The 26,479-nt window shown below is 44.0% G+C and overlaps 1 protein-coding gene across 1 annotated transcript; it reads right to left on the bottom strand.

The window, feature by feature from the left end:
• Nucleotides 1-6,570: 6,570 nt before the first annotated feature.
• On the bottom strand, nucleotides 6,571-25,085 carry PLA2G1B (phospholipase A2 group IB). The gene is made up of 4 exons (XM_066583642.1): nucleotides 25,007-25,085; nucleotides 21,300-21,459; nucleotides 13,547-13,674; nucleotides 6,571-6,858 (listed from the first exon to the last, which is right to left on the bottom strand). Exons 1-4 carry the CDS (start codon nucleotides 25,041-25,043, stop codon nucleotides 6,737-6,739), a joined length of 447 nt encoding a protein of 148 aa, XP_066439739.1. The 5' UTR covers nucleotides 25,044-25,085; the 3' UTR covers nucleotides 6,571-6,736.
• Between the last annotated feature and the right edge of the window lie 1,394 nt (nucleotides 25,086-26,479).

Here is a 26,479-nt window from a genome sequence, read left to right as displayed (position 1 = left end):
TGTTCCCAAGAGTAATTCTGTGCTGTTCCAATTTTGCTTTACTAAAGTTCAGTTTTTTTGATGCTCCCTGATAAGGCTTCCTATTGAATGACAGCTGGAATTTCATTATACTGTGGTCACTATTTCCCAAGTGTCCCTGCATCTGCACTCCCGAGATTCTGTCTGGCTTGTTAGTTAATAATAAGTCCAGAGTGTCCCTCCCTCTAGTTGGCTCCTGTACAGGAAAGGTATTTTTAAATATTCTTAAAAACTTATCGCCTTTATGAGATTTACATGTTTCGTCTTCCCATATTATATCTAGATAAGTAAAATCCGCCATAATACTGACTTCATTGTGGTTTGACACCTCTTCTATTTGTCCTAGTAATAAGTTTTCAGTTTCTTCTGTTGTTTTTGGTGGTCTATAGAAAACCCCTATCAGGATTTTGTTATTCTTTGTATTTCTACCCACAGAGATTCCACGTGTTCATCTCCTACACCTGTATCTTCTCCAAGCTTCGGCATTAAGTATGATTTAACATACAGACATACCCCTCCCCCTTTCTGGTTCCCACAGTCTCATCTGAAATGATTGTAACCCTGTAAATTCACCACTCAATTGTACTTATAATCAAACCATATTTCAATATTCCCACTATATTGTATTTTCTTCAGACATTCTCACTTCAAGCTCACCCACTTTACTGATCAGACATTTTGCATTTGTTGCCACACAATTTATACGGTGGTTGTTGTTCTTTATTTTCATTTATTTTCATTGTTCTACCTCTGGTCCTATTAGCTGTTCTTCCAGTTCTAACTGTTTAACCCACCCACTGCTTGACCCCCACCTCCATTATTTGGTCTTAGGTTGCTGTCTACACTATCTACCCCCTATTTCTTTTGGTGCCCTCCCCCAGTCCCTAGTTTAAACACTCCTCCAGCCTTCTAGTCATCTTTTCCCCCAGCATAGCTGCACCCTCCCCATTTAGATGCAGCCAGTCCCTACAGTAGAACCTGTAGCCGACAGCAAAGTCATTCCAGATCTCAAGGAACCCAAACCCCTCATTCTTACACCAACTCCAGAGCCACTTGTTTACCTCCCTAAGATCTTGCTGCCTTTCTAGTGTGGCCTGTGGTACAGGTAGTATTTCCTAGAAAACTACCTTGGAGGTCCTCGCCCTAAGCTTGGATCCGGGGTCTCTGAAATTGTTTTTGAGGGCCCTCCATTGACCTCAAATTTGTTCATTGGTGCCAATGTGCAACATGATCGCTGGATCCTCACCAGCCCCTCCCAGTAATCTGTCAACCTGATCCACGATGTGTCGAACTCAAGCACCAGGAAGACAACACACCAGGTCTTTGTGGCAGATTGCCCTATCTATCCCCTTTATAATTGAGTCCCCCACCACTATGACCTGTCTAGCCTGCCCTGAGCTCCCCGTCCCCTTCTTACTGGAGTAGTCATCTCCCTGGTGTTCAGAGGGCATGTTGTGCTGCAATGGTGCTGGCTCTGTAATGGTACTCCCCTTATCTGCCAACTTTGCAAACTTGTTGGGGTGTGTCAGTTCAGGACTAGCCTCCCTGGGTCTCTTCCCTTTACCTCTTCCCTTTTTAACTGGAATCCAGCTAGCTGCTTGCTCCCCTTGTGCTTCCAAACTACCAACTGGCCCGTCTCTACCCCAGCGAGTGCCTGCAATGTAAGCAGCAACTCCTTTCCATGTTGTCAATAGCTCTCAGTCTTGTCAGTTGCTCATTTAGATCCAGGATTTGGGCTTTCAAATGTGGAAGGAGCACACATCTTGTGCAACAGTATGTACCCTTGATCGGCTGATCAAGGACTGCATACATTGCACAAGTAGCACACTGAATGGCATTGTCAAGCATGGAGCTCATCCTAATGGGGATCTACAGTTTACTTATGGGAGTAGTGTAAATTGAGTAGATAACACTCCAAACAAGGCTTCACCCGTTTGCTACTGCTCACGCTCCTCCACCTAGCACAGTTAGAGGTCCCTATTGATGTTATGGAAAGACTCCAGAAAAACAAGCAAGGAAAAATTTAGTGGATTCTGGATACTTCTATAATTGTATTTGGGGCCTATCCTGGAGATACAATTTTTATTTAATGTTTCCATGAGGTAACAGATATGTATAGGCCAGATGATTCATAACACTGGCCAACACATATTTTGGTGCAGAGCATTTGATAGCGGATCTAAGGTATATTTCTTGTGCTGATTTTAAATATGCCATCCATTTTCCCCTATCAGCTCTAGTTTCTGTGATATAGGCACCTACTGAATTTTATTACCCTATTCCATATTACACATATGATCGATATAATTAAACAAATACTGTACAAATTAGTGTTACTTTCTACAATATTGTGATGCAAGGAACAAAACAAAGTAGACTATGTAACAATTTACAACAAGGGGTGGGCCCAAGCTGAACTTTTGCACCCGGGCCCCTGAGCCTTTAGGTACACTCCTGAACACAACGATTGTATAGCTATAAAACCCCACAACACCTTGGGCGACAAATGTACACAACCGTTCCTCACTACTGGTTGTGACAAACTAAATGTACTAATAAGATTGATGATGTGACACGGCGTGGCTGGCCATGTGCATTCGCCGAAACTATAGCTGATGGAGAGAAACTGTTTGCATATTCATAAATAATAGGCCAAATATACACTTAATCAGTTGTAACATTTCTGGCACCAAAAATTTTTTACAATTTTGTTGGCCAGTGAATGAGACCTCAAAATCTGCATACTGAGGGGTGCTCAAAATCATACTGAATCCAGCCTTAAAAGCAATCACAGAAAACGGCCATATATTTACCGACTAAGGAATGCATATAGCTGCATCCTCCCACCATGCAGGCAGCAGACTACCAAATGGTTCAATCACAGCCACTTGTCAAGGCTGGCTGTGATTAGCTAAGTGTCAGACAATCATAGCAAGCGCTTCCAGAAGGCGGGGATTTTTCAATCCCCGGCCAGAACAGAAGAAGAAGATCAGTGCCGGGAGCTGGGGAGAAGATGGGGCTGGGCTGACAGCGCATCTAAGATGATGTATGTGGGGTTTTTTTCTTCTTCAGCTACAGCTTATTTTTGGGGAAGGGCTTATATTTCAAGCCTTCCCCGAAAATCATTGCATGTGATACTACAAAGTTACGCGACTTTGTAGCGCTACAAAATCGCGCTATTGCTGCGAGAAGATGCAGTGATAATGCACGGACCAGCGATGTGATATTGCTGCGATTTTCCTGAGGCGATGCCGTGTCGTCTGTGTGAATGAGGCCTTAACATTAATTTGTTGTAAGTGCTGACTTTTTTGTATGCATGGCATTGGTGGGGGAGTGGCTTGCACTCCATTCACCAAATTGTTCCAGGTGGCTTAATGAAACTATATAGCCAAGTATTCAGCTGTAGGCTTTTGGCGCAAAGAGAGGTGTCTTAGAGATAGATACGCATCTAATAAAATTCACCTATATATGGTGGATGGGTCCACATGCTCTGATTAAAATATAAGCTAAGAATCTTGCATTTTTATGCAGTTAGTATAAACAAGAGTATTGCAATTTTATTCGGATATTAAACATGTACCAATACTGAGGCATATGTTTCTCTCTCTGTGCTTACTAGTGTGGTTTTCTTAAAAAGAATTTTATCCAGTATGCATAATATATGGTGGAATTAAAAGACTGTCAAACAAAATCTGGTCTGGATAAGGGGGTAGTCTTCCTGAAGACTTGGTCTTTTGGAGAGTTTTCACTGGACTGCCCCTTAAGTTGTCACCCCTTTTCTAGAAATGTTCATTTTTTTTAACATAAGAACATTTGTTGTGAAAGAGCCCAGGACAAAAAATATTTCTAACAATTGTGGGAGGACAGCGCGGTAGAGTGTGGGTGGGCGGCAGTCAAAGGCGGAAACCAGGGGATAAAGTCCAAGAGCAGGCGTGACCTGCGTTTATTTCAGTCTAGAATAGTTAACACAAATGCAGCCTTAGCTTCAGGCACAAAAATAACAGTCCAGCAATAACAATAGGCAGTCCCTGCCTGTACAGGTCACGCTCAGCAGGTGCACCACACAGCAGGGTTTCAAGCTCTTACCGGTATCACAGGCTGCCTGGATCCAGCAGCCATCTTATTCCCCTCCTGTGTCCATGCACACTGCTATTTATATCTACCCCTAGCCTGGCTCAGCCTCAGCACCTGTGCTGATTGACTTCGCCCACAACCTGGAGTGGAGGAAGTGGAATGGATGGCCCCACTACCAACCTGACATCCATTACAAAAAAACAGGCCCAGATACTTTTAAAGAAAAGATCTCCAGCAAGTACTTGCTGGAGATTGCATTGCACTCCTGGCTTTTCATGTCTCAAACAGCGGGACATGCACTTCCTCCAGCCCTACTAGGCATAGAAGCGGAACTTAGGGGCGATGTAGCGACCATCCACTATCACACCCCTCAGTACCTGACACAATAAATTTGAGTGTATTTCATGCAGCAGGTGTGGACCCATGGTGTCACCGGCTGATTTAATTTTGGGTGACTCCTCAGGAATGCACCTAGGGAATATCTGTTTTTCATCCTTTAACCCCTTTTTGGTCTCAGCTGCGGGGGCCCCCAGGCCGATCTTCCTATGTGTAGTCTCGGTGTAGTGACAGCTAACATGGGCGGGTCAAAGGCACTGAAGTGAGGTAGAGGAGAGACAAGCAGGGACGTTGTCAATATAGCAGTCCAAGGTCTGAGCAGATTGCAAACAGACAAATAATAGTCAGGCAACAGATCAAGGTCAAGACAGACAGAATTGGGAAAAGCTGAATATGCAGCCAATGATCAAAACTAAGAGTCAAACAGGAAACTGGAACACCTTCACAGAGCCAAATGGAATCAATTGCTCAGACACCTTTCAGTGAGGGAGGGTGCTTTATGTAACCTGCACAGCATCCGGATTAGATGGGGATGGGAAAACTCAGTGTCTGCACTGGATCTTTAAGAGTCAGGGCAAGTACATTCAAGCTCCCTAGGGGCAGAAATACCAGCTGGAGGAGCAGAGTGCCATTTGGCTCACAAAGAGGGCAAAGCAAACCAATGGTCATGACCAGCGAGAGGGGAAGGTGAAGGGAGGCACCATAACAATGTATTATGGGAGAAATTATGCATTGCACTGTCATGGATTTCCCTAGAGAAATAGTGAATATTTTTAAGGAGTTCCCTCTGATTACCTTTTACATACTACTACAATAGCAGTGTAGTAGACATGATGATAAATTAGCGTAAAATGTCTATTGATTTGTATAAACTAGATGTATTACGCAGCTGCAGTGATTGAACTCTGTAGAGGCTAATGGCTGCATAATTTCATTATGGTAATTGCTGGACAATGGCATGGTGAAAGATGTGTTCCATAACATTAGCCTAAGGTAACATTTCAGTGCAGCCACTCTAGGGTTAAAATTGCATAGGTCTTCAGCTTGGAATAACAGCTTGGGCATCTCACTTACCTTCCCCCTCCTCAATTCCTAGAACAAAGGACCTCATGGTCTTACAGAGACGGACCCTGGGAGGGGAAGGAGGGGGGACTCAGTTAGCTGGTGACCCAATAGTTATGCTCATGGACCACGTATGTAATATGTTATACGCCCATAAAGGGCAGGTATTATGTGTTTTAATAAAACTGAGGCTCTGAGCATTGTACGCCCAGATCCAGTTTAGACTTGAGACTTACATCTTGCGTCTGACTTGGTTGTTATAAGGCGTGCGCATGCCATACTACACAATTAGGAAGCTACAGAATACCCCGAAACCTGCTGGAGAAAACAGCATCCAGTTCAGAAGATCAGTTCAGAGAAATATTTGTACAGTGATGATAATGATCTAATCTATCTAAATTTGACAGAAGGAGCATTGCAAAACCCCTTGTATGTAAACTCAAGCTACTGATAAATTATATATATTCAAAGGAAACAAATCAGCACCAGGTACAGATTGGAGGGGGTGTTAGCATTCCTTCCTTTGGATTTTTGTTGTTCCTGCTCCAAGCATTCCCCAAGGCTACCTACACACGGGCGAGCGTAATATCAGGCCGAGAAACGTGGTCCAATATTGCATTCATCAGTCTGTGTTTTCAAGCCGATGCGAAGCTTTTTCAGGCTAAAACGCCACCCATCACTTCAGTAAATTAGCAATCCTACGGTGTGGCTTTCAGTCGCGTTGGAGGGTCGGTAAATGTTTCCCATTGTTTTCACTGAGAAACCTTGCATCGCATTTGTGTTTTACTATCCCATTGAAAACAATGGTCGACGCATTTCAAGGAACATTAAAAGATAGGACATGCAGTGCTTTTTTCCCGCACTGCATCTCTCATGTATGTGACTTCATTCAAAAGAATATGGTTCATATTTGCAGGAGATTTGTGCCTCTCGGAATGCACAAATCTCATGCGAGTTTCTCGGTCGTGTGGAACCAGCCTTACACAGGTGTCATAGGTACTATATGGGGGTGAGGTGGGTGTCTTGGTAGTTCAATTAATAATTCAAATAAGTGCCATTATTAATGATGACTAAAGCAGAACCGACAGAAACTGCCTTTATTAAAAATGAGAGTGGCATAGTTGTGATGTTCATGGCTGCAACATACAATGATGATGTGGTACAGGCTAAATTTCTGGTTTGGGCATAATAGGTATTATAGTGAAGACTGTATTTTACAGAAATTCAGCCATTGCTGTGCATCCCACTATTTACAATACTTGTCCGCATCCAGGTTCTTGTATGCCTCATTATAGGAGGATTTAGAAAAACAGATAGCAGCGTTCTTATCGCATTCACATATATGCATCTCACATGGATTATTATTACCTAAGAAGCAGGGAAAACACAAATTATTATATTAAAGTACCCCTCAATAATCAGTCTTAAATACATTAGCATTACAGCAGCTATATAATAATGTCACCTATTGTTCTTCTCTATATACAAGTAGATGTAGAATGATGCAGTACATCCCAATATTAGTGACTCTTAATGCATATAAATGGGATTTACTGTTGTTACTTTATTATGCCTACTTTTGATATGGAGAGTTAATGGGCTTATAATAAAATCACCAATTATGATCAATAAATAGTCAGAATTTATCCTGTTAGGCCCAATGCACATGGCGTATTTGTATTGCGGAATCCGGAGTGTGAAGCAAATACTGCCCATAGACATGCTATGCAAAAATGCTTTTCCATATCCACGAGCGGAAATCAATAGTGATTAGAGATGAGCGAGCATACTCATCCGAGCTTGATGCTCGTTCGAGTATTAGGGTGCTCGAGATGCTCGTTACTCGAGACGAGCACCACGCTGTACTCGTCTCCATTAAACGAGCACTGACCATTGAATTCAATGGAGCCGGCAATACAGCCGACTCCATTGAAAGCAATGGGCTGCCGGCGATCGCGGGATGAATTGTCGGGAAGGGGTTAAATATATAAGCCCTTCCCTGCAATTCATCCAGAAATGTGTAAAAATAAAAAATATATATATACTTACCTGGTCCCGGCAGACGGAGTTCAGCGCGGCAGGCTGCAGTTCTCCTGAACTGCTCTGAACAGCTGTGAGTAGTATTCAGCAGCCGGGGATTTAAAATCCCCGCCTGCTGAATGAGATGCCTCTGATTGGTCACAGCCTGACCAATCAGAGGCATCCCTCACTCACACCCATTCATGAATTCATGAATGGGTGAGTGAGGGCTGCCTCTGATTGGCTCAGCACAGGGACAGCTGAGAGCTGAGAGCCAATCAGAGGCAGCCCTCACTCACCCATTCATGAATTCATGAATGGGTGTGAGTGAGGGATGCCTCTGATTGGTCAGGCTGTGACCAATCAGAGGCATCTCATTCAGCAGGCAGGGATTTTAAATCCCCGGCTGCTGAATACTACTCACAGCTGTTTAGAGCAGTTCAGGAGAACTGCAGCCTGCCGCGCTGAACTCCGTCTGCCGGGACCAGGTAAGTATATATATATTTTTTATTTTTACACATTTCTGGATGAATTGCAGGGAAGGGCTTATATATTTAACCCCTTCCCGACAATTCATCCCGCGATCGCCGGCAGCCCATTGCTTTCAATGGAGTCGGCTGTATTGCCGGCTCCATTGAATTCAATGGGCTAACATCGTTCTTCTCTGCCACAGCTGTAACAGCTGTGGCAGAGGAGAACGATCTTTACGCTGACAGTGGGGGGGGGAGGGGGTCTCACTCTTGCCGCTATTGTGGCTTAATAGTGGGACCTGGGAACTTGAGATGCAGCCCAAAATGTAGCTCCTCGCCTGCCCTATTCGTTTCTGTGTCGTTTCCATCACTTTCTTGTGTTTTGCAGATTTTCACAAATGAAAACCTTTGCGAGCATCGGCGATATACAAAAATGCTCGAGTCACCCATTGACTTCAATGGGGTTCGTTACTCGAAACGAACTCTCGAGCATCACTGAAAGTTCGACTCGAGTAACGAGCACCCGAGCATTTTGGTGCTCGCTCATCTCTAATAGTGATTTTTCTGCTTGCGCAGGGCTTCCATTGAAATCAATGGAAGCCATCCGATCCGCAGCTTGTCCGCAGCTGTCACTGCGGACGGGCCACGGAATCTATGTCATCGCTTAGATACACAGGGGTCACCGGCCGAGCATCGGGATCCCTCATGCGGCATCGGACCAGGCTGTGTGCATTCGGCCTTAGGAAAAAGTGACAATGAACATGTAAACATAATACAAATGCTGATAGTGTTGGTGACAGTGATTATTGATAGTGTTTGACTCATTGAAATTTACTAACTATACATATAGACTATGGAGCATATTTATTTTATCTCATACACTAGATTTCTGATGTACAAAACTTGTAAATTATGACATACATCATAATTTGCAACATCTGGCCTTTTGTGAACCATAATATGAGTTTATAAAAATCTATTGGGCTATTCACATGTCATGTTCTTTCACAGCTGTTTTTAAAATACACAGCGTGTGCTATTTATTCTTTGCCCAGCAGACAATAAAACCAATGAAAGCCAATACGGAGGAAAATACAAGTGAAACATTGCTGAAATACAGATGCAGTTTCACCTGTAATACATCCCTATTATGGGCGTATACAAATATGCTAATTTGAGAGTGGCCCAAGGGTGGTATATGCAGAATGCATTTTGAAAAAAACAGCATTTTTTGTGACGGCAAAAACAACAATAAAAAATTCTATAAATTTAGTATCAGCATAATCATACTGACCCAAAGCATTTTTGCCACACCATGTATGCACTAACTACTCCCTCCCCTTGCCCCAGTGGTTCAATTGCGTGTCACCGAGGCAGTAATCCTCCAGAATAATTTATAACTAATCACCGAAGAAGGATTTAATTGAAACTTAATAAAGTTAGTAAGTTTTAATTAAATTCTTATTCGGTGATTAGTTAATGGTTCAGTTGCAGTTTATTTTCCATTTTATCCGACTTGGAAATTTGTTAAAGTTTTAAATCTATATATATAAAGACGAAAGCCCTCACTGACTGACTCGCCAAAAGTTCTCCAACTTCCCGATGTCGTAGAAACATGAATTATCTCCAAAATAGGAAAAGTAATTGGGTCACAACTCGATTATTCAATTCTAGTCGAAATTTAACGTACATAATATAAATCTCTCACTTCCCAATGTCATAGAAACTTAAAATTTGTCACAGGCATTGATTATGTCATAAATAGGAAAAGTTAATAGTTCCCAACTCGATTTTTTAATTCTATGCGCAAAAGAATTAGCGTCCAAATTTTATGTACGGAATGTAATGCTCTCACTTCCCAATGTCATAGAAACTCGAAATTTGGCAGGAGCATTGATTATGTCATAAATAGGAAAAGCTAATGGGACCCAACTCGATTATTCAATTCTATGCGCAAAAGAATTAGCGTCCAAATTTTACGTACGGAATGTAATTTTCTCACTTTCCGGTGTCATAGAAATGTGAAATTTGGCACGAGCATTGATTATGACATAAATAGGAAAAGCTAATGGGTCCCAACTTGATTATTCAATTCTGTGCGCAAAAGAATTAGCGTCCAAATTTTACGTACGGAATGTATTTTTCTCACTTTCTGGTGTCATAGAAACATGAAATTTGGCAGGAGCATTGATTATGTCATAAATAGGAAAAGCTAATGGGTCCCAACTTGATTATTCAATTCTATGCGCAAAAGAATTAGTGTCCAAATTTTATGTGCGGAATGTAATTTTCTCACTTTCCGCTGTCATAGAAACGTGAAATTTGGCACGAGCATTGATTATGTCATAAATAGGAAAAGCTAATAGGTCCCAACTTGATTATTTAATTCTAGCGCAAAACAATTAGCGTCGAAATTTTACGTACATAATCTGAATCTCTCACTTCCCAATGTCATAGAAACATGAAATTTGCCATAAGCATTGAATATGTCATAAATAGGAAAAGCTAATGAGCCCCAACACGATTATTCAATTCTAGCACAAAAGAACTAGCGTCCAAATTTTACGTACGGAATTTAATTCTCTCACTTCTTGGTGTCATAGAAACATGAAATTTGGAACGGGTATTGATTATGTCATAAATAGGAAAAGTTAATGGGTCCCAACTCGTATATTCAACTCTAAGTGCAAAAGAATTAGTTTCCAAATTTTACGTATGGAATCTAATTCTCTCACTTCCTGATGTCATTTTTTATAAAGGAAACGTTGCATGGTTGCCTCCCCGTGGTGTTTCCTGGGTAACGCAGAGAACTATGCAAAATGGTGAACATATTTTTTTCCTCGGTATCTCTAAAGTAACCACGACTTCAGAAGATTTTCCGCGTGAACACCAGATAAACACCAGTACCAAATTAACTCGGGCGAAGCCGGGTATATCAGCTAGTATATTATATGCAACATTATGTGGCATCACTAAAAATACAGCTTGTAGAGCAAACAACAAACCCCTGTAGTTAAATCAATGGAAAAATAAAGTTATGAGTTTTAAAAAGTGGGGATTAAAAAATCAAAATGAAAAAAAAAAACAATCTCTGGTCCTGAAAGGGTTAACAAGGAAATGGAATATAAAGGTTGAACTTCTACGTCTTGCTAGAACCACTTCAGTTGGAAAAACTATCAAAAGCTACAGTGGCATTAAAAAAACAACAACACTGTGTTAAACCACCGTTAAAGGGGTTGTCCCGCGCCGAAACGTTTTTTGTTTTTTTTTTCAATAGCCCACCCGTTCGGCGCGAGACAAACCCGATGCAGGGGTTTAAAAAAAAAAACACATAGTACTTACCCGAATCCCCGCGCTCCGGTGACTTCCTACTTACCTTGCGAAGATGGCCGCCGGGATCTTCACCCACGTTGGACCGCAGGTCTTCTCCCATGGTGCACCGTGGGCTCTGTGCGTTCCATTGCCGATTCCAGCCTCCTGATTGGCTGCAATCGGCACACGTGACGGGGCGGAGCTACGAGGAGCAGCTCTCCAGCACGAGCGGCCCCATTCAGAAGGGAGAAGACCGGACTGCGCAAGCGCGTCTAATCGGGAGATTAGACGCTGAAATTAGACGGCACCATGGAGACAGGGATGCTAGCAACGGAACAGGTAAGTGAATAACTTCTGTATGGCTCATATTTAATGCACGATGTATATTACAAAGTGCATTAATATGGCCATACAGAAGTGTATACCCCCACTTGCTTTCGCGGGACAACCCCTTTAAGGCTGCCTGCACATGGGCAGGTCAGTGACCCCAGCTTACCGCTCTGCCGGTCTTCTCCTCTGTTGCGAATGTGCTGTCCAGCACATGCGCAGTACAGAGGACGCAGCCCCATCACTATGGCGATGATACGGCCTCCTCCTCTGAGAATGTGCCGACCGCAGCGCAGTTAAGAGGTGCGCAGCCCGCACAAAAACGCAGAATGCTGCGATCTCTCCTCCGCGAGCGGAAAATTGCAATCGATTTCTGCTCATGGGCAGGAAATCGAGTTTTCATATAGCATGCTATGGGCTGGATTTGCTGCACAATCCGGAGGCAAAATCCTGCTCTGGACTTCCCATTGCAAATCTGCCCGTGTGCAGGAGGCCTAAAGGAGCTCTCTGAAACGCACATTGATAATCCAGGAGTGTTCAGAATAGTTTGACAATATATTATCAACAAATTAGCAGAATGAATATGCTGTGAAGCTCCAGCACTGTATACAATACATGAGGTTGCCCCTGGTGCTGCAGCTCAAGTTTTTCGAATTTACTTTAATTCTGAAAATTCTAAATTTGATGAGATCCACACGGCTGCACAGGATACAACCTTGCTACATACAACATTTGATCCTACTGTGGCCAAATTAGTTAAGTGTAACTGCACTTTTTCAAAACTTCTCACATGACAATATTTTTTTTTATCGTTGGGGGTCTGACTACTGACCTTTCCCCATGCTGATCGCTGAAATCAAGAGGCTGTAGCACTCACTTGAACTCAGTGCCCATTTGGCTGTCTTGTTGCCTATCAGCTCCTCTCAGCAGCTGCAGATGAATGCATAGATGTCTATTAAAGTCAATGCTTCCATCTACAACTGCCGAGAGCAGCTGACAACCAAAGAAGACAACCAAAGGGGTACAGTTGCAGCCTCTTTATTTCAGCGATAAGTAGGATCTCGGCACCTGGACCCCACTGATCAAATCTTTTGACATGTTGCTCTTACATATCAAAAGTTTTTAAGAAGTGCAGTTACTCTTTAAAGGCCCATTTAGACACAACGATTATTGCTAAAAATTTGATCAAAAGCTGTCTTTTGAGCGATAATCGTTGTGTGTAACTGTAATTACATCGTGCAGTTTTCGTTAGGCCGTTGCTCATCGTTGTCTTTCAGCGTGCTGAAAGACAACCATGAGTCTTATCAGGGATTCACAGCGGGATACAGCGGATACTATTGTTTCAGCTGTATCCCACTCCCTGATGACAGCTGGGTATGAAGAACAGAGCGGTCCAGCTCTGTTCTCCATACCTGGCATGGAGCACTTGCCTGTATAACAGCCGAGCACTTAGAGCGGGGAACAGCTGGATGCAGAAGACAAATGGGGACACCCCGCTTGTCTTCTGCATCCTCCACTCCGAGCGCTCGTCTGAAAATTGCTCCAACCAATTGGTAGTAGTTATATCAATATGTGTGGTTGTTTTTTCTGCTGCAGTGTCGGACTGGGTTGCTTAGGGCCCACCAGTAAAATTTCTTCAAGTGCCCAGTACACACCTACATGCTCACCCATCCTCACTGACAAATTCCCCTTCGCTGCATTCTTCATATACTTCAACAGAAAGGTGGCTGCATTTGCTTGTGGCCCTATTTCCATTGAAGTATATGGAAAATGCATTGAGCAGGAATTGGTAGACCCCCATTCACCCAACATGTGCACAGCTAATGTGGGGGGAAAGGACCACCCTGGCTCAGTGCCCACTGTGGGATTCACCTGTTCCCATGTGGGCCAGTCCAAGCCTGCTTCTGAGCTAGCAGTATAATACTTACTTTTACAGGTCACAGTGTTATCGGTACAGCTGTATGAATAAAACTCTGTGTAAGGGTTGTCAAATATTATATTACAGTTTTGAATTGACTTGTATTGTGAATAGCAGTCATCGTGAATCTGACAGCATCTGTGTGTGAAAGAATAAAAACAAGTCTTAGATATACATCACTAGTCCACACAGATACCTGCTTAACATGTGATAATTCTCAATTCCAGCAGCCCTGTATGATACAGCATGCTGAGTCCCATTGAAGTAAATGGGACTGAACCTGCAGTACCACGCTGGGCCACTGCAGAATGTAAGGAGCTGTCTTCTTCCGACAGCAAGAGAAGCTCTATGCATTAGAACACTGTCTCTGGCAACCAGCTGATCTGAAGGGGTCCTAGGCAGTGGACCACTGCCAATCGATCTAAGAAGTGGGACAGCCCCTTTAACATTTAGTGTGGCTCAACACCACCTGCCGTGTTTGAAAGTGGCTTGTGGCCAGCAAAAGATTAGGGACATGTAAGAAATAGTTACGCAAAATGAAGTGACGATAGTAGTCCCTATTTTCTTCAGAAGGGAGCAAAGAAATATTAATGATTGTAAACACAGAGTGGCACAACAGGATTGATGGTTGAAGATTCACATATATTTTCTCATTAGGGAGAGCACCTAGATGGTGAGTGAGGAGACTCAAAAGGCCATTCATACTCCTCTGGTAATATGCAAATAAGGGAGATGAAATAATACCTCCACAGTGCCACGTATTGATAGGCAGTATTCCTTCAAGCCAAAGTTAAACTCTTTATACAAGCCTTGTAACAATGACTAGGAATTAAAAGCAAAGCCAGACTCCATGTACAGACAGCTGTTTTAGTGTACTTGCCCTTCATCAGTGTACAGTAGGAGTCTGGCTTTGCTAGTGAGAGGCCTGGGATGGAAGTCAGAAACACTATTTTTTTTCTCCTTAGGGAGAGCCCCTACCAGTAGAGGGTGAGCGAGGAGACTCAAAAGGCCATTCATGTTCCTCTGGGTAATATGCAAATAAGGGAGATGGCATAATACCTTCACAGTGCCACCTATTGGAAGGCAGCATTCCTTCAAGCCAAAGTTAGACTCATTATACAAGCCTTGTAACAATGACTGGGAATTAAAAGCAAAGCCAGAGTCACAAAGTCACACACGAAATTGGTGTTGGCAGAACTGTTTTAAAGGCACAGTAGTTGAATTAATTTTGAATTTAACTTTGTGGCTCTTCTCTTGTGCATTGCTTTATCAGGATTGTGGACCATGCACTGTCCCAGTGGTCGACCAAGAGTTGATTATTTTCTGGAATGACTGTCTGCTTTTACCCATCCTACAGTGCCACTGTAAGTCTTCAGGGAGGCTACCCACTAACCTTACTATGTCCATTCTAGGAAGTACCTACGAGGTTGCACTAGCCACTCTGTATTGTTAAGTCCAGCTCCTCTGGTGGCCCTTGTGACTGATAAGTCACTACCTGTATAGATGTAGCCAGGCCAGCACTCAGGAGTTGTTTCTTTTAAATAAAAATAATCTTTATTCCTCAATACAATACTTCATTGTATTGAGGAATAAAGATGATTTTTATTTAAAAGAAACAACTCCTGAGTGCTGGCCTGGCTACATCTATACGGATTACTGCTTTTCTGATCCTAGGGTCTGGATCACCAACTGGGATCGTGCACCATAGGCTGCTATATGCCTGGATTTAAATCAACTGGTAGTGCTGCTTTTTCTACCTAATTCTTTCTGATAAGTCACTACTAGAGATGAGCGAGCATACTCGTCCGAGCTTGATGCTTGTTCGAGTATTAGGGTGCTCGAGATGCTCGTTACTCGAGACGAGCACCACGCGGTACTCGTCTCGATTAAACGAGCACTGACCATTGAATTAAATGGAGCCGGCAATACAGCCGGCTCCATTGAAAGCAATGGGCTGCCGGAGAGCGCGGGATGAATTGCTGGGAAGGGCTTAAATATATAAGCCCTTCCCTGCAATTCATCCAGAAATGTGTAAAAAAATATATATATATATATATACTCACCTTGTCCCGGCAGAACGATGTTAGCCCATTGAATTCAATGGAGCCAGCAATACAGCCGGCTCCATTGAAAGCAATGGGCTGCCGGCGATCGCAGGATGAATTGTCGGGAAGGGCTTAAATATATAAGCCCTTCCCTGCAATTCATCCAGAAATGTGTAAAAATAAAAATATATATATATATATATATACTCACCTGGTCCCGGCAGACGGAGTTCAGCGCGGCCGGCGGCTGTCCTCCTGAACTGCTCCGAACAGCTGTGAGTAGTATTCAGCAGCCGGGGATTTAAAATCCCCACCTGCTGAATGAGCTGCCTCTAATTGGTCACAGCCTGACCAATCAGAGGCAGATCTCACTCACACACCCATTCATGAATTCATGAATGGGTGAGTGACTGCTGCCTCTCATTGGCTCAGCGCAGGGACCAGGCGATGTGCTCCCAGTAATCACTGTGCAGCGCCACGGACCGGATGCGCACACTGGCAGTGTGTGCATCCGGGATCCTCCTCCCCTCAGCTCTCTTTTTTGGTTCTGCTAGAGAGGGGACGAGAGCAGAGGGGAGGAGGCGCTGCTGCTGGTGTACACACACTTCCCCCTACCGGCAGCAGCACTAGGAGGATTGTCGGCACTGTGAAGACGAGGGGAGGGTATATATATATATGGGTCACTCTGTGGGTCACTGGGCTGTTATAGATAGCACTAATACTATGGGTCACTGTAGGGATCACTATTATTGCTGGCCTGGTATAGGGGGTGCTAATAGTATGGGTCACTGTTGGGATCACTTATATTGCTTGGTCTTCTGTGGGGGTCACTACTATTGGTGGGGCTTCTGTGGGGGTCACTATTATTGCTGGGGATACTGTGGGGGCTCACTACTATTGCTGGGGCTACTGTGGGTGTCAGTATTATTTCTGGGGCTTCAGTGGGGGTCACTACTATTCCTGGGGCTTCTGTGAGGGTCAGTACTATTGCTGGGGCTTCTGTGGGGTGTCACTATTATTGCCTGAGATACTGTGGGGGCTCATTACTATTGCTGGACTTCTGTGTGGGGTCACTTATTGCTGGGGATACTGTGGGGGTCACTACTATAGCTGGGGCTTCTGTGGAGGGGGTCACTACTATTGCTGGGGCTTCTGCGTGGGCCACTACTATTGCTAGGGGTAACTGTGGGGGTCACTACTATTGCTGGGGCTTCTGTGGGGTCTCAATATTATTGCTGGGGCTTTAGTGGGGGTCACTATTATTGCTGGGTGTTCTGTGGGGGTCACTATTATTGCTGGAGATACTGTGGGGGGCATTACTATTGCTGGGCTTCTGTGGGATTCACAATTTTTGTTTGGGATACTGTGCCTTATTGCTTATAAGGCTTCTGTGCGGGTCACTATTATTGCTGGTGATACTGTGGGGGTTACTACCATTGCTGGGGCTTCTGTGGGGTGTCAGTATTATTGCTAGGGCTTCAGTGGGGGTCACTACTATTGCTGGGGCTTCTTTGGGGGTCACTATTATTGTTGGTGATACTGTGAGGGGTCATTACTATTGCTAGGGCTTCTGCGGGGGTCACTATTATTTCTGGGGATACTGTGGGTGTTACTACTATTGCTGGGGCTTCTGTGGAGTGTCACGACTATTGTTGGGGCTTCTGTGGGGTGTCACTATTATTGCTGGAGCTTCAGTGGGGGTCACTATTATTGCTGGGCATACTGTGGGTGTCACTACTGTTGCTGAGGCTTCTGTGGGGTTCACTACAATTACTGGGGCTTCTGTGGGGTTCACTATTATTGCTGGGGCTTCTGTGGGGGTCACTATTATTTCTGGGGATACTGTGGTGGACACTGATATTGCTGCAGCTTCTGTGGGGGTCACTATTATTGCTGGGGCTTCTGTAGGGTTCACTATTATTGCTGGGGATACTGTGGTGGACAATATTATTGCTGCAGCTTCTGTGGGGGTCGTTATTATTGCTGGGGCTTCTGTAGGGTTCACTATTATTGCTGCGGATACTGTGGGGGTCACTACTATTGCTGGGGATACTGTGGGGTGTCAATATTATTGCTGGGGCTTTAGTGGGGGTCACTATTATTGCTGGGTGTTCTGTGGGGGTCACTATTATTGCTGGAGATACTGTGGGGGGCATTACTATTGCTGGGCTTCTGTGGGATTCACAATTTTTGTTTGGGATACTGTGCCTTATTGCTTATAAGGCTTCTGTGCGGGTCACTATTATTGCTGGTGATACTGTGGGGGTTACTACCATTGCTGGGGCTTCTGTGGGGTGTCAGTATTATTGCTAGGGCTTCAGTGGGGGTCACTACTATTGCTGTGGCTTCTTTGGGGGTCACTATTATTGTTGGTGATACTGTGAGGGGTCATTACTATTGCTAGGGCTTCTGCGGGGGTCACTATTATTTCTGGGGATACTGTGGGTGTTACTACTATTGCTGGGGCTTCTGTGGAGTGTCACGACTATTGTTGGGGCTTCTGTGGGGTGTCACTATTATTGCTGGAGCTTCAGTGGGGGTCACTATTATTGCTGGGCATACTGTGGGTGTCACTACTGTTGCTGAGGCTTCTGTGGGGTTCACTACAATTACTGGGGCTTCTGTGGGGTTCACTATTATTGCTGGGGCTTCTGTGGGGGTCACTATTATTTCTGGGGATACTGTGGTGGACACTGATATTGCTGCAGCTTCTGTGGGGGTCACTATTATTGCTGGGGCTTCTGTAGGGTTCACTATTATTGCTGGGGATACTGTGGTGGACACTATTATTGCTGCAGCTTCTGTGGGGGTCGTTATTATTGCTGGGGCTTCTGTAGGGTTCACTATTATTGCTGCGGATACTGTGGGGGTCACTACTATTGCTGGGGATACTGTGGGGTGTCAGTATTATTGCTCGGATTTCTGTGAGGGTCAATACTATCGCTGAGGATACTGTGGGGGTCACTACTATTGTTGGGGATAATGTGGGTGTCACTATTATTGCTGTGGCTTCTGTGGGTTATCAATAGTATTACTGGGACTTCTGTGGGGTATCAGTATTATTGCTGGGGCTTCTGTGGGGATCACTACTATTGATGGGGCTTCTGTGAGGGTCACTATTATTGCTGAAGATACGGTGGGGGGTCACTACTATTGCTGGGGCTTCTGTGGGGGGTCACTGTTGTTGCTGGGGCTTCTGTGGGGGTTCACTATTATTGCTGGAGATACTGTGGGTGTCACTACTATTGCTGGGGTTTCTGTGGGATTCACAATTATCGCTGGGGATAGTGTGCCCTATTGTTTATAAGGCTTCTGTGGGGTCACTATTATTGCTGGTGATACTGTGGGGGTCACTACTATTGCTGGGGTTTCTGTAAGGTGTCAGTATTATTTCTAGAGCTTCAGTGGGGGTCACTACTATTGCTGGGGGTTCTATGGGGGTCAATATTATTGCTGGGGATACTGTGAGGGGTCATTACTATTACTGGGGCTTCTGTGGGGGTCACTTATTTCTGGGGATACTATGGGTGTTACTACTATTGCTGGGGGTTCTGTGGAGTGTCACTACTATTGTTGGGGCTTCTGTGGGGTGTCACTACTATTGCTCGGACTACAGTGGGGGTCACTACTATTGCTGGGGCTTCTGTGGGGGGGGGGCATTATTATTGCTGGGGATGGTATAGAGGAACAATAATATTTCTGGAGCTATTGTGGGACTCCCTATTATTGCTGGGACTTCTGTGGGGCTCATTATTATTGCTGGGGATACTGTGGTGTTATTACTATTGATAGCGATACTGTGGCTGTCAGTATTATTACTGGGATTTCTGTGGGGGTCACTACTATTGCTGGGGCTTCTGTGAGGGTCGCTATTATTACTGGGGCTTCTGTAGGAGTCACTATTATTGCTGGGGATACTGCGCCCTATTGCTTATAGGGCTTCTGTGGGGGTCACTATTATTGCTGGGACTGGCATAGGGGAGACTATTGCTAGTGAGCCAACTTTGCATGAGGCAGCATACCTGAAGCTGACTAAGGGTATGTTCAGACATGGCAGAAATGCTGCTGAATATCTGAAGCGTAAATTTCTGCAGCAAATTCTGCATCAAAAAGAACAGTCAAAATCTGTACAATTGGTGCAGATTTTGATTAAAAAGTGGTGCTCCCCATCCCCTCCTCCAAGGATTTCCCACTGTCAGCACTCACCAGCTTTCAGTTCCCAGTGGCCTGGTCAGGTGCAATGCCACTGGTCAGGTGATGCTGATCAGATGAGGCCACTACAGGCTGCTGGGAACTGGAATCCGGGAAGCGTTGACAGCGGGAAGCCTACAGAGGAGGTGAGCGGAAGTGATGCATCTAATATAATTAAGCCTACATGCTTTTTCTTGCACCACACTTTGACCTCTTTGCTTTAACCTTGGTGTATGATGTTCGTGTCATTAGATGAAACACATGCTCAGCAGTGCTGTAAAATCATCAAATGGGAGTTTAATACATTCAGGGACCTGTCAGACAGGTTGAAAGTTACAATGTTAAGTCTATGGGTGGCGCTGCTGTGCTTCAGGCATGCACTGGAATGAGTGAAGTACTGCTAAGAGAGACAGCGATAGTGATAGAAAGACAGCGATAGAGAGAAAGACAGAGAGACAGAGCAATAGAGAGACAGTGAGAGTGCAATAGAGAGAGAGACAGTGAGAGAGAGTGATAGCAAAACAGTGGGAGAGTGATAGAGAGACAAATAGAGAGAGATAGCAATAGAGAGACAGAGAGAAACAGACAGGGAGAGAGCGATAGAAAGACAGAGAGCGACAGACTGAACGAAAGTGATAGACAGACAGAACTAGAACGATAGACAGACAGAGAGCGATAGAGAGAAAGACACAGCGCGATAGAGAGACAGAGCGAGAGCGATAGGCAGAAAGAAAAAGAGAGTGATAGAGAGAGCGATAGGCAGACAGAGAGGGACAGACAGAGAGAGATAGACAGAGACAGAAAGAACAAAAGCGACAGAAAGACAGAGCGATGCATAGACAGAGTGAGAGACAGAGAGAGAGATAGACAGACAAAAACAAACAGAGCGAGAGAAAGAGAGAGAGACAGACAACAAAAGGAGACAGATAGGGAGCGAGACAGATACAGAGAGACAAACAGACAGAGAGAAAGAAACAGACAGAGACAGATAGAGAGAAAGACAGACAAACAGAGAGAGACCTGTAGTCTTTTTAATGTTAGATATCTGCTCCAAATACAAAGTGACACTCTAAATAATCATCTAACCAAGCAGATTTAGAAGTTCACAAAAACCACTCTTGAAACATTTAATGTTCGCAGAGCTGGCATCGGGTTAGTCTAGTAGTATGAAATCAGCTGCACTTACGCAGCCGGTTTCCTGTTAAAATCCACACAAGTGGTACAGATTTTGACTGTTTTTTGGATGCAGAAATGCAGCGGAATTTGCTCCCTTTTTTTAAAATGGCTCTGTACTTTTTATAATGCTAAAGGTAAAATCATACATTGTAATAAGCCCCGCCCCTGACCACACCCCTCTGTCCCGCTTTGACACTGGAAACATTTGGTCACTTTAAATATAAGAATATTATCATATATGGCACGTGATATCACCAGCATTGCTACAGCTTTTGCATTGTGGCATAGTAGCATCAAGTTGTGCCTTTGTGTTCAAGAGCTCAGAACTATGCACTTGCTTTAGGAACCTACTTGTCAAGTTCATCCACTGGAGTACCAGAGCCACCAAGTCCGCAGTAGCATCCATAACCATTGTATTCATTCAGGGGACGGCTGTTCGGTATTATGCACTTTATTATTTTTCTGAATTGCAAGAGATTCTTGGACTGAGGCTGCCCTGAGACCAAAGTCACTGTAGAGAAGAGCATGGTTAATTTAAGGGTGTCACCAACAACATGCATTCTGAAGTAAAGATTATTGAGATTCTGCATTACAGCACATTAAAAAAGTGTCAAATTGCTGACAATTTTCTGTTGGAAAAAATGTGATCCAAGTATTCAGAACTTGTGCGCGGATTTATGTATAACGTTTGGGATGCTGATAAACTAATACGTTCATCAAATCTCCTATGATCATGAAATACACCATGCTGAGAAATTGTAATCTTAAAAATCTGAAATTGGCCTAGACAGTGTTAGCATCATGATTTTAAATGTGCACCTAAACATCTCTCAGTGGATCCATTGTGAAGGGGGACCGAAAGTTTGGAAGTGTCTATACTTTGTGATTGTTCCCAGCAAGAGAAAACACGTAATCCTGCAGATATGATACTTTTTAATGGCTAAGAAAAATACATAAAAACAACAAGATTACTTGGTTTGTCTTGTTGGGAACAATCCCATTTTGCTCTACTGAGTAACACGGTACCAAACTTTTTTCATTATGTCTATACTTGGTAACTGAAAAGACGGCCAGTCTACTATTTATATTATCATTTACTTACTTCAGAAGAGTCATTTGAGGGCGATCTAAGGGCGCCCACCCACTGGCGTTTGCGATTTTCGTGCGTGAAAAACGCAGCGTTTTCCGCGCGGTTTTCGCGGCGTTTTCGCGGCTTTTCCATTAATTTCCATTGACTTTCATGGGTGCATTAGGAGAAAAATAAGGACACATATGCAACTGACAGTTCCTATGTTAAAAAACGCAACGCAACGCAAAAAAAACCGCCAGTGGACAGGAGTACATTCAATTCTAATTGCTCTTGAGAAAAAACGCAAAACGCAAAGAAAAAAAAATCGCCAGTGGGTGGGCGCCCTAAGGGCGAGCACCCACTGGCATTTTTTTACCTGCGTTTTGCGTTTTGCGTTTTTCCTGCACAGGCATAGAGATAAAGTGTGCTCATGTCCACTGGCGTTTTTAAAATCGCCCCGCCCCGCAAAATCGCATCGCAGCTGTCCTTACACTCTGGCTCCTTTTTTTAATCTAACTTCTCCCATGGTTTTCAATGCTCCCGGAAAAAACGCAACGCAACGCAATTCGCACGCGCCGCGTGGCGTTTTTGCAGACAACATTACTGAAGACTGTGGAAGGGCGGGCATTCTTCACAAGTGCTGTAGGGTGTGTTGGTATAGAAACGCTATGCAACGTTTTAGGATGAGACATTCTCCGCGTTTTGCGTTAAAAAAACGCAGCGAAAAACGCGCGAAAAACGCAAACGCGTAGATGCGAAATCGCTGCGTTTTTCACGCACTAACAACGCAAACGCCAGTGGGTGGTCGCCCTTAGGCTGCATTCCCATGAACGTATATCGGCTCGGTTTTCACGCCGAGCTGATATACGTCATTCTCATCTGCAGGGGGGGGGGAGGATGGAAGAGCCAGGAGCAGGAACTGAACTCCCGCCCCCTCTCTGCCTCCTCTCTGCCCCTCTGCACTATTTGCAATGGAGAGAGGTGGAACGGGGGTGGGGCTAATTCTCACCACTTAGCCCGCCCCCGTCCCGCCTCCTTTCATTGCAAATAGTGCAGAGGGGCGAAGAGGAGGCAAGGGGGCGGGAGCTGAGTTCCTGCTCCTGGCTCTTCCATCCCCCCCTCCCTGCAGATGAGGACGACGTATATCAGCTCGGTGTGAAAACCGAGCCGATATACGTTCATGGGAATGCAGCCTAACACTTTGGTTCTTCTTTTAATAAGCTGCCATGATTACTGCTTGAAATTATTAGTTTGTTCTTAGGCTACCTACACGTGGGCGAGCGCGAAATCTGGCCAAGTTTCTCCGCCCAATATCACACTCACAAACACGTGTTTTTTCACGGCAATGCAAGTTGTTTTTCTATCAAAAACACCTCCCATTACTTCAGTAAGGTAGCTGTCCTCCGGCATGTGTTTAAATGGGGAACCTCACATCACACTCACATGCACATTGCACGCCGTGCAATGTGTTTTACTGTCCCAATGAAAGCAATGGGTTATGCGTTCCAAGAAATGCGAAAAGTCAGGACATGCAGCATCATGTATATGTCTCCATTCCAAAGAATGGGCTTCATATTTGTGTGAGATTTATGCGCCTCGCAAAGCACAAATCTTGTGCGAATTTCTCGGCCCCGTAAAACCGGCCTTAGAGATGTTGTCCGGGATCAAGGAAGCATGGCGGGGAACTGTATAAAATAGCACACTGAAGCAGTGTTGCTGCGACAGCATGGAATCTTATAGGTAAGTACTACTGCTTTTATGACTTTACGCAGTTTCTCACCATTGCCCAATTGTCTTTGATTGTGGAGAACCTCTTTAATTTTCCTTTAACATTTAGATACAGTATAATCTATATAATATTTACTTACTCATCAGAGTTAATGAAGATGTCACCCAGTCAGGAGGTGCCTGGATTTTAACATTAGTTGTTTTCATTACTTTTGTGCAAATGATTCATCATGTGAATTGTTCAGATCAGATGGCAAAATCGATATATATCTATATATAGTTGTATATTTCTGTATTGTTATAACATTTGAGCTGTCTATCTTTAATGTTGTTTTAAAAGATTTATGTACTTTGAAAAATCCTTTTTCTTAGCAGAGTTCTCCAACAATAAGCTAATCAAATGGTATTTCTCTCCCTGAACCCCAGTGATCAGCTAGACTTTTTGGGAGAACCTGGCAGCAGTTCTCCTGCAGTACCATCCAACCTGAGCAAAAAGTAGTTCTGTTCCCTGAAAAACTATCAACTGTTGATATTAATAAACTTTTACATCTATTTACATGGGACAAATGTTAAGTGTTAAAATGTATCTTGATATCATTGCAGTTTTGTACGTCTACAGTACTGTGTAAACATTTTAGGCATTCAAAAATAGAATGCATCTAGTTGATTCCAAATTTATTCTGCAGCAGGACAGCGACCCCAAACATACAGCCAATGCCATTAATAACTTAAGTTCAACTATATTGAAATGATTGGGCCATATCAACACTTCCAGGACTCCTTGTTCTTTTTTTACACTTGCCTCATCATATCAACGTCATCATTCAGTCTGTCTGGGATAAGATGAAGAGACGGAAGGATTTGTGCAAGGATACATCCACAGAATATTTGTTGCTAGTTCTCCAAAATGTTAGGAATATCCTCCCTGCAGAGTTCCTTCAAAAACTGTGTGCAAGTATGCCTAAAAGAATTGATACCGTTTTGAAGGAAAACGACGGTCTTACCAAATATTGATTTGATTTACATTTCTGCTTTGTTTATTCACATTGCATTTTGTTAATTGACAAAAATGTTAACCCTTCTATTTTAGAAAGCATTCTTACTTTGTAGCATTTTTCCACACCTTTGCACAGTACTATGCATGTAAGACCTAAGGCTGGTAATAAACATTTGGCTTGACAAATGTGGGCAAAAGACATTTAAAATATATTTGTACTTATTCTCAGTTTTTAAATCTTATTCAGGCAAATTCTTTTCTTACCAGCTAGAAGTAGAGGCAGGAACACCCAGGATCTCATGTTGGTATATGAGGCTCATATAATGGGACACATCGATCTTATATCAGGTGGCGACCTTGGCACAGGGTTGTGGAATAATGTGCGTATTTGTACTCTCAGATATGGGTTCAAATGGTAAATCCTGGCATAAACAGCTTGGCAAAACCGAATAATTTGTTTCTGGATGAAACCGCAATGATAATAATCAGTGACCACTTTATTGGCTGCATACTGATAATTTTTCATGCAATGGATTTAAGAAGTTTCTGGAAAGTTTTAGTTGGGTTGCTGTTGCCCGTATCACATAGTTAAAGGGGTTGTCCCGCGCCGAAACGGGTTTTGTTTTTTTTTCAACCCCCCCCCCCCCCCCGTTCGGCGCGAGACAACCCCGATGCAGGGGTTAAAAAAGAACACCGGAGAGTGCTTACCTGAATCCCCGCGCTCCGGTGACTTCTTACTTACCTGCTGAAGATGGCCGCCGGGATCTTCACCCTCGGTGGACCGCAGGGCTTCTGTGCGGTCCATTGCCGATTCCAGCCTCCTGATTGGCTGGAATCGGCACGTGACGGGGCGGAGCTACACGGAGCTACACGGAGCCCCATTGAGGAAAGAAGAAGACCCGGACTGCGCAAGCGCGGCTAATTTGGCCATTAGACGGCGAAAATTAGTCGGCTCCATGGAAACGAGGACGCTAGCAACGGAGCAGGTAAGTGAAAAACTTCTTATAACTTCTGTATGGCTCATAATTAATGCACAATGTACATTACAAAGTGCATTAATATGGCCATACAGAAGTGTATAGACGCACTTGCTGCCGCGGGACAACCCCTTTAATGCAGACTTATTGACCAAATTCATAGAGGAAATCTCCCTTTCCACCAAAGAAAATTGGCCATTGATGCACTCTGAACTCATTGACATGTTCCTGTAGTGGCTTCAGGCACTGGGTTGCAGCCTCAGATGTAATAACCGCAGGTCTGGAGAGCAGTCAGGAGTGTGCCAGTAGCAATAGGAGGATTTGGTTTGCAGTACAGATGGATGAGGCAGGTAACATAGTCAGAAGGGAAGCCAGGGTTCAGCAATGGGAGGTCTCAGTTTGCAGTACAGATGGATGAGGCGGGTAACATAGTCAGAAGTGAAGCCAGAAGTCAGTATTAGGAGGTCTTGTAGCAATAGCAGAGGAGCAGGCAGAAATGGAGCTTGATCAATCAATGCTGTGGAGCACAATAATCTCGCAAGAAGGGAATGGCAGGGCCAGGCTTTTATAGTGAATTCTGATCAGGAATCAGAACAGGAGCTGGATCGTAAGATCTGGAAACCAAAGTCAAGGTATACAGGGAAATTTATCCAGAGGTGTGGATGGCTAAACGGAGGGAGCTGCTGGTGAGAATGCAAGAGGTCCTGCGTGTGAGTCCTGACTGTAATTCTTTCTTTCTAGGATGGCCTCTGTACATTAT

The sequence above is a fragment of the Eleutherodactylus coqui genome, chromosome 11 (genome assembly GCF_035609145.1).
Source record: "Eleutherodactylus coqui strain aEleCoq1 chromosome 11, aEleCoq1.hap1, whole genome shotgun sequence".
NCBI classification, from domain to species: domain Eukaryota; kingdom Metazoa; phylum Chordata; class Amphibia; order Anura; family Eleutherodactylidae; genus Eleutherodactylus; species Eleutherodactylus coqui.
This window is presented reverse-complemented; position numbering and strand designations above follow the sequence as displayed.

What these genes read in the sequence shown, in the direction of transcription:
- PLA2G1B (XM_066583642.1), bottom strand. Translation starts at nt 25,043, where the DNA reads ATGAGATCCTGGGTGTTCCTGCCTCTACTTCTAGCTG. An exon ending in CCAGTGGATGAACTTGACAA is followed by an intron (nt 13,675 to 21,299) that starts GTAGGTTCCTAA and finishes TTTCACACACAG; the next exon opens with ATGCTGTCAGATTCACGATG. An exon ending in TAACACTGTGACCTGTAAAA is followed by an intron (nt 6,859 to 13,546) that starts GTAAGTATTATA and finishes CCTGCTTCTTAG; the next exon opens with GTAATAATAATCCATGTGAG.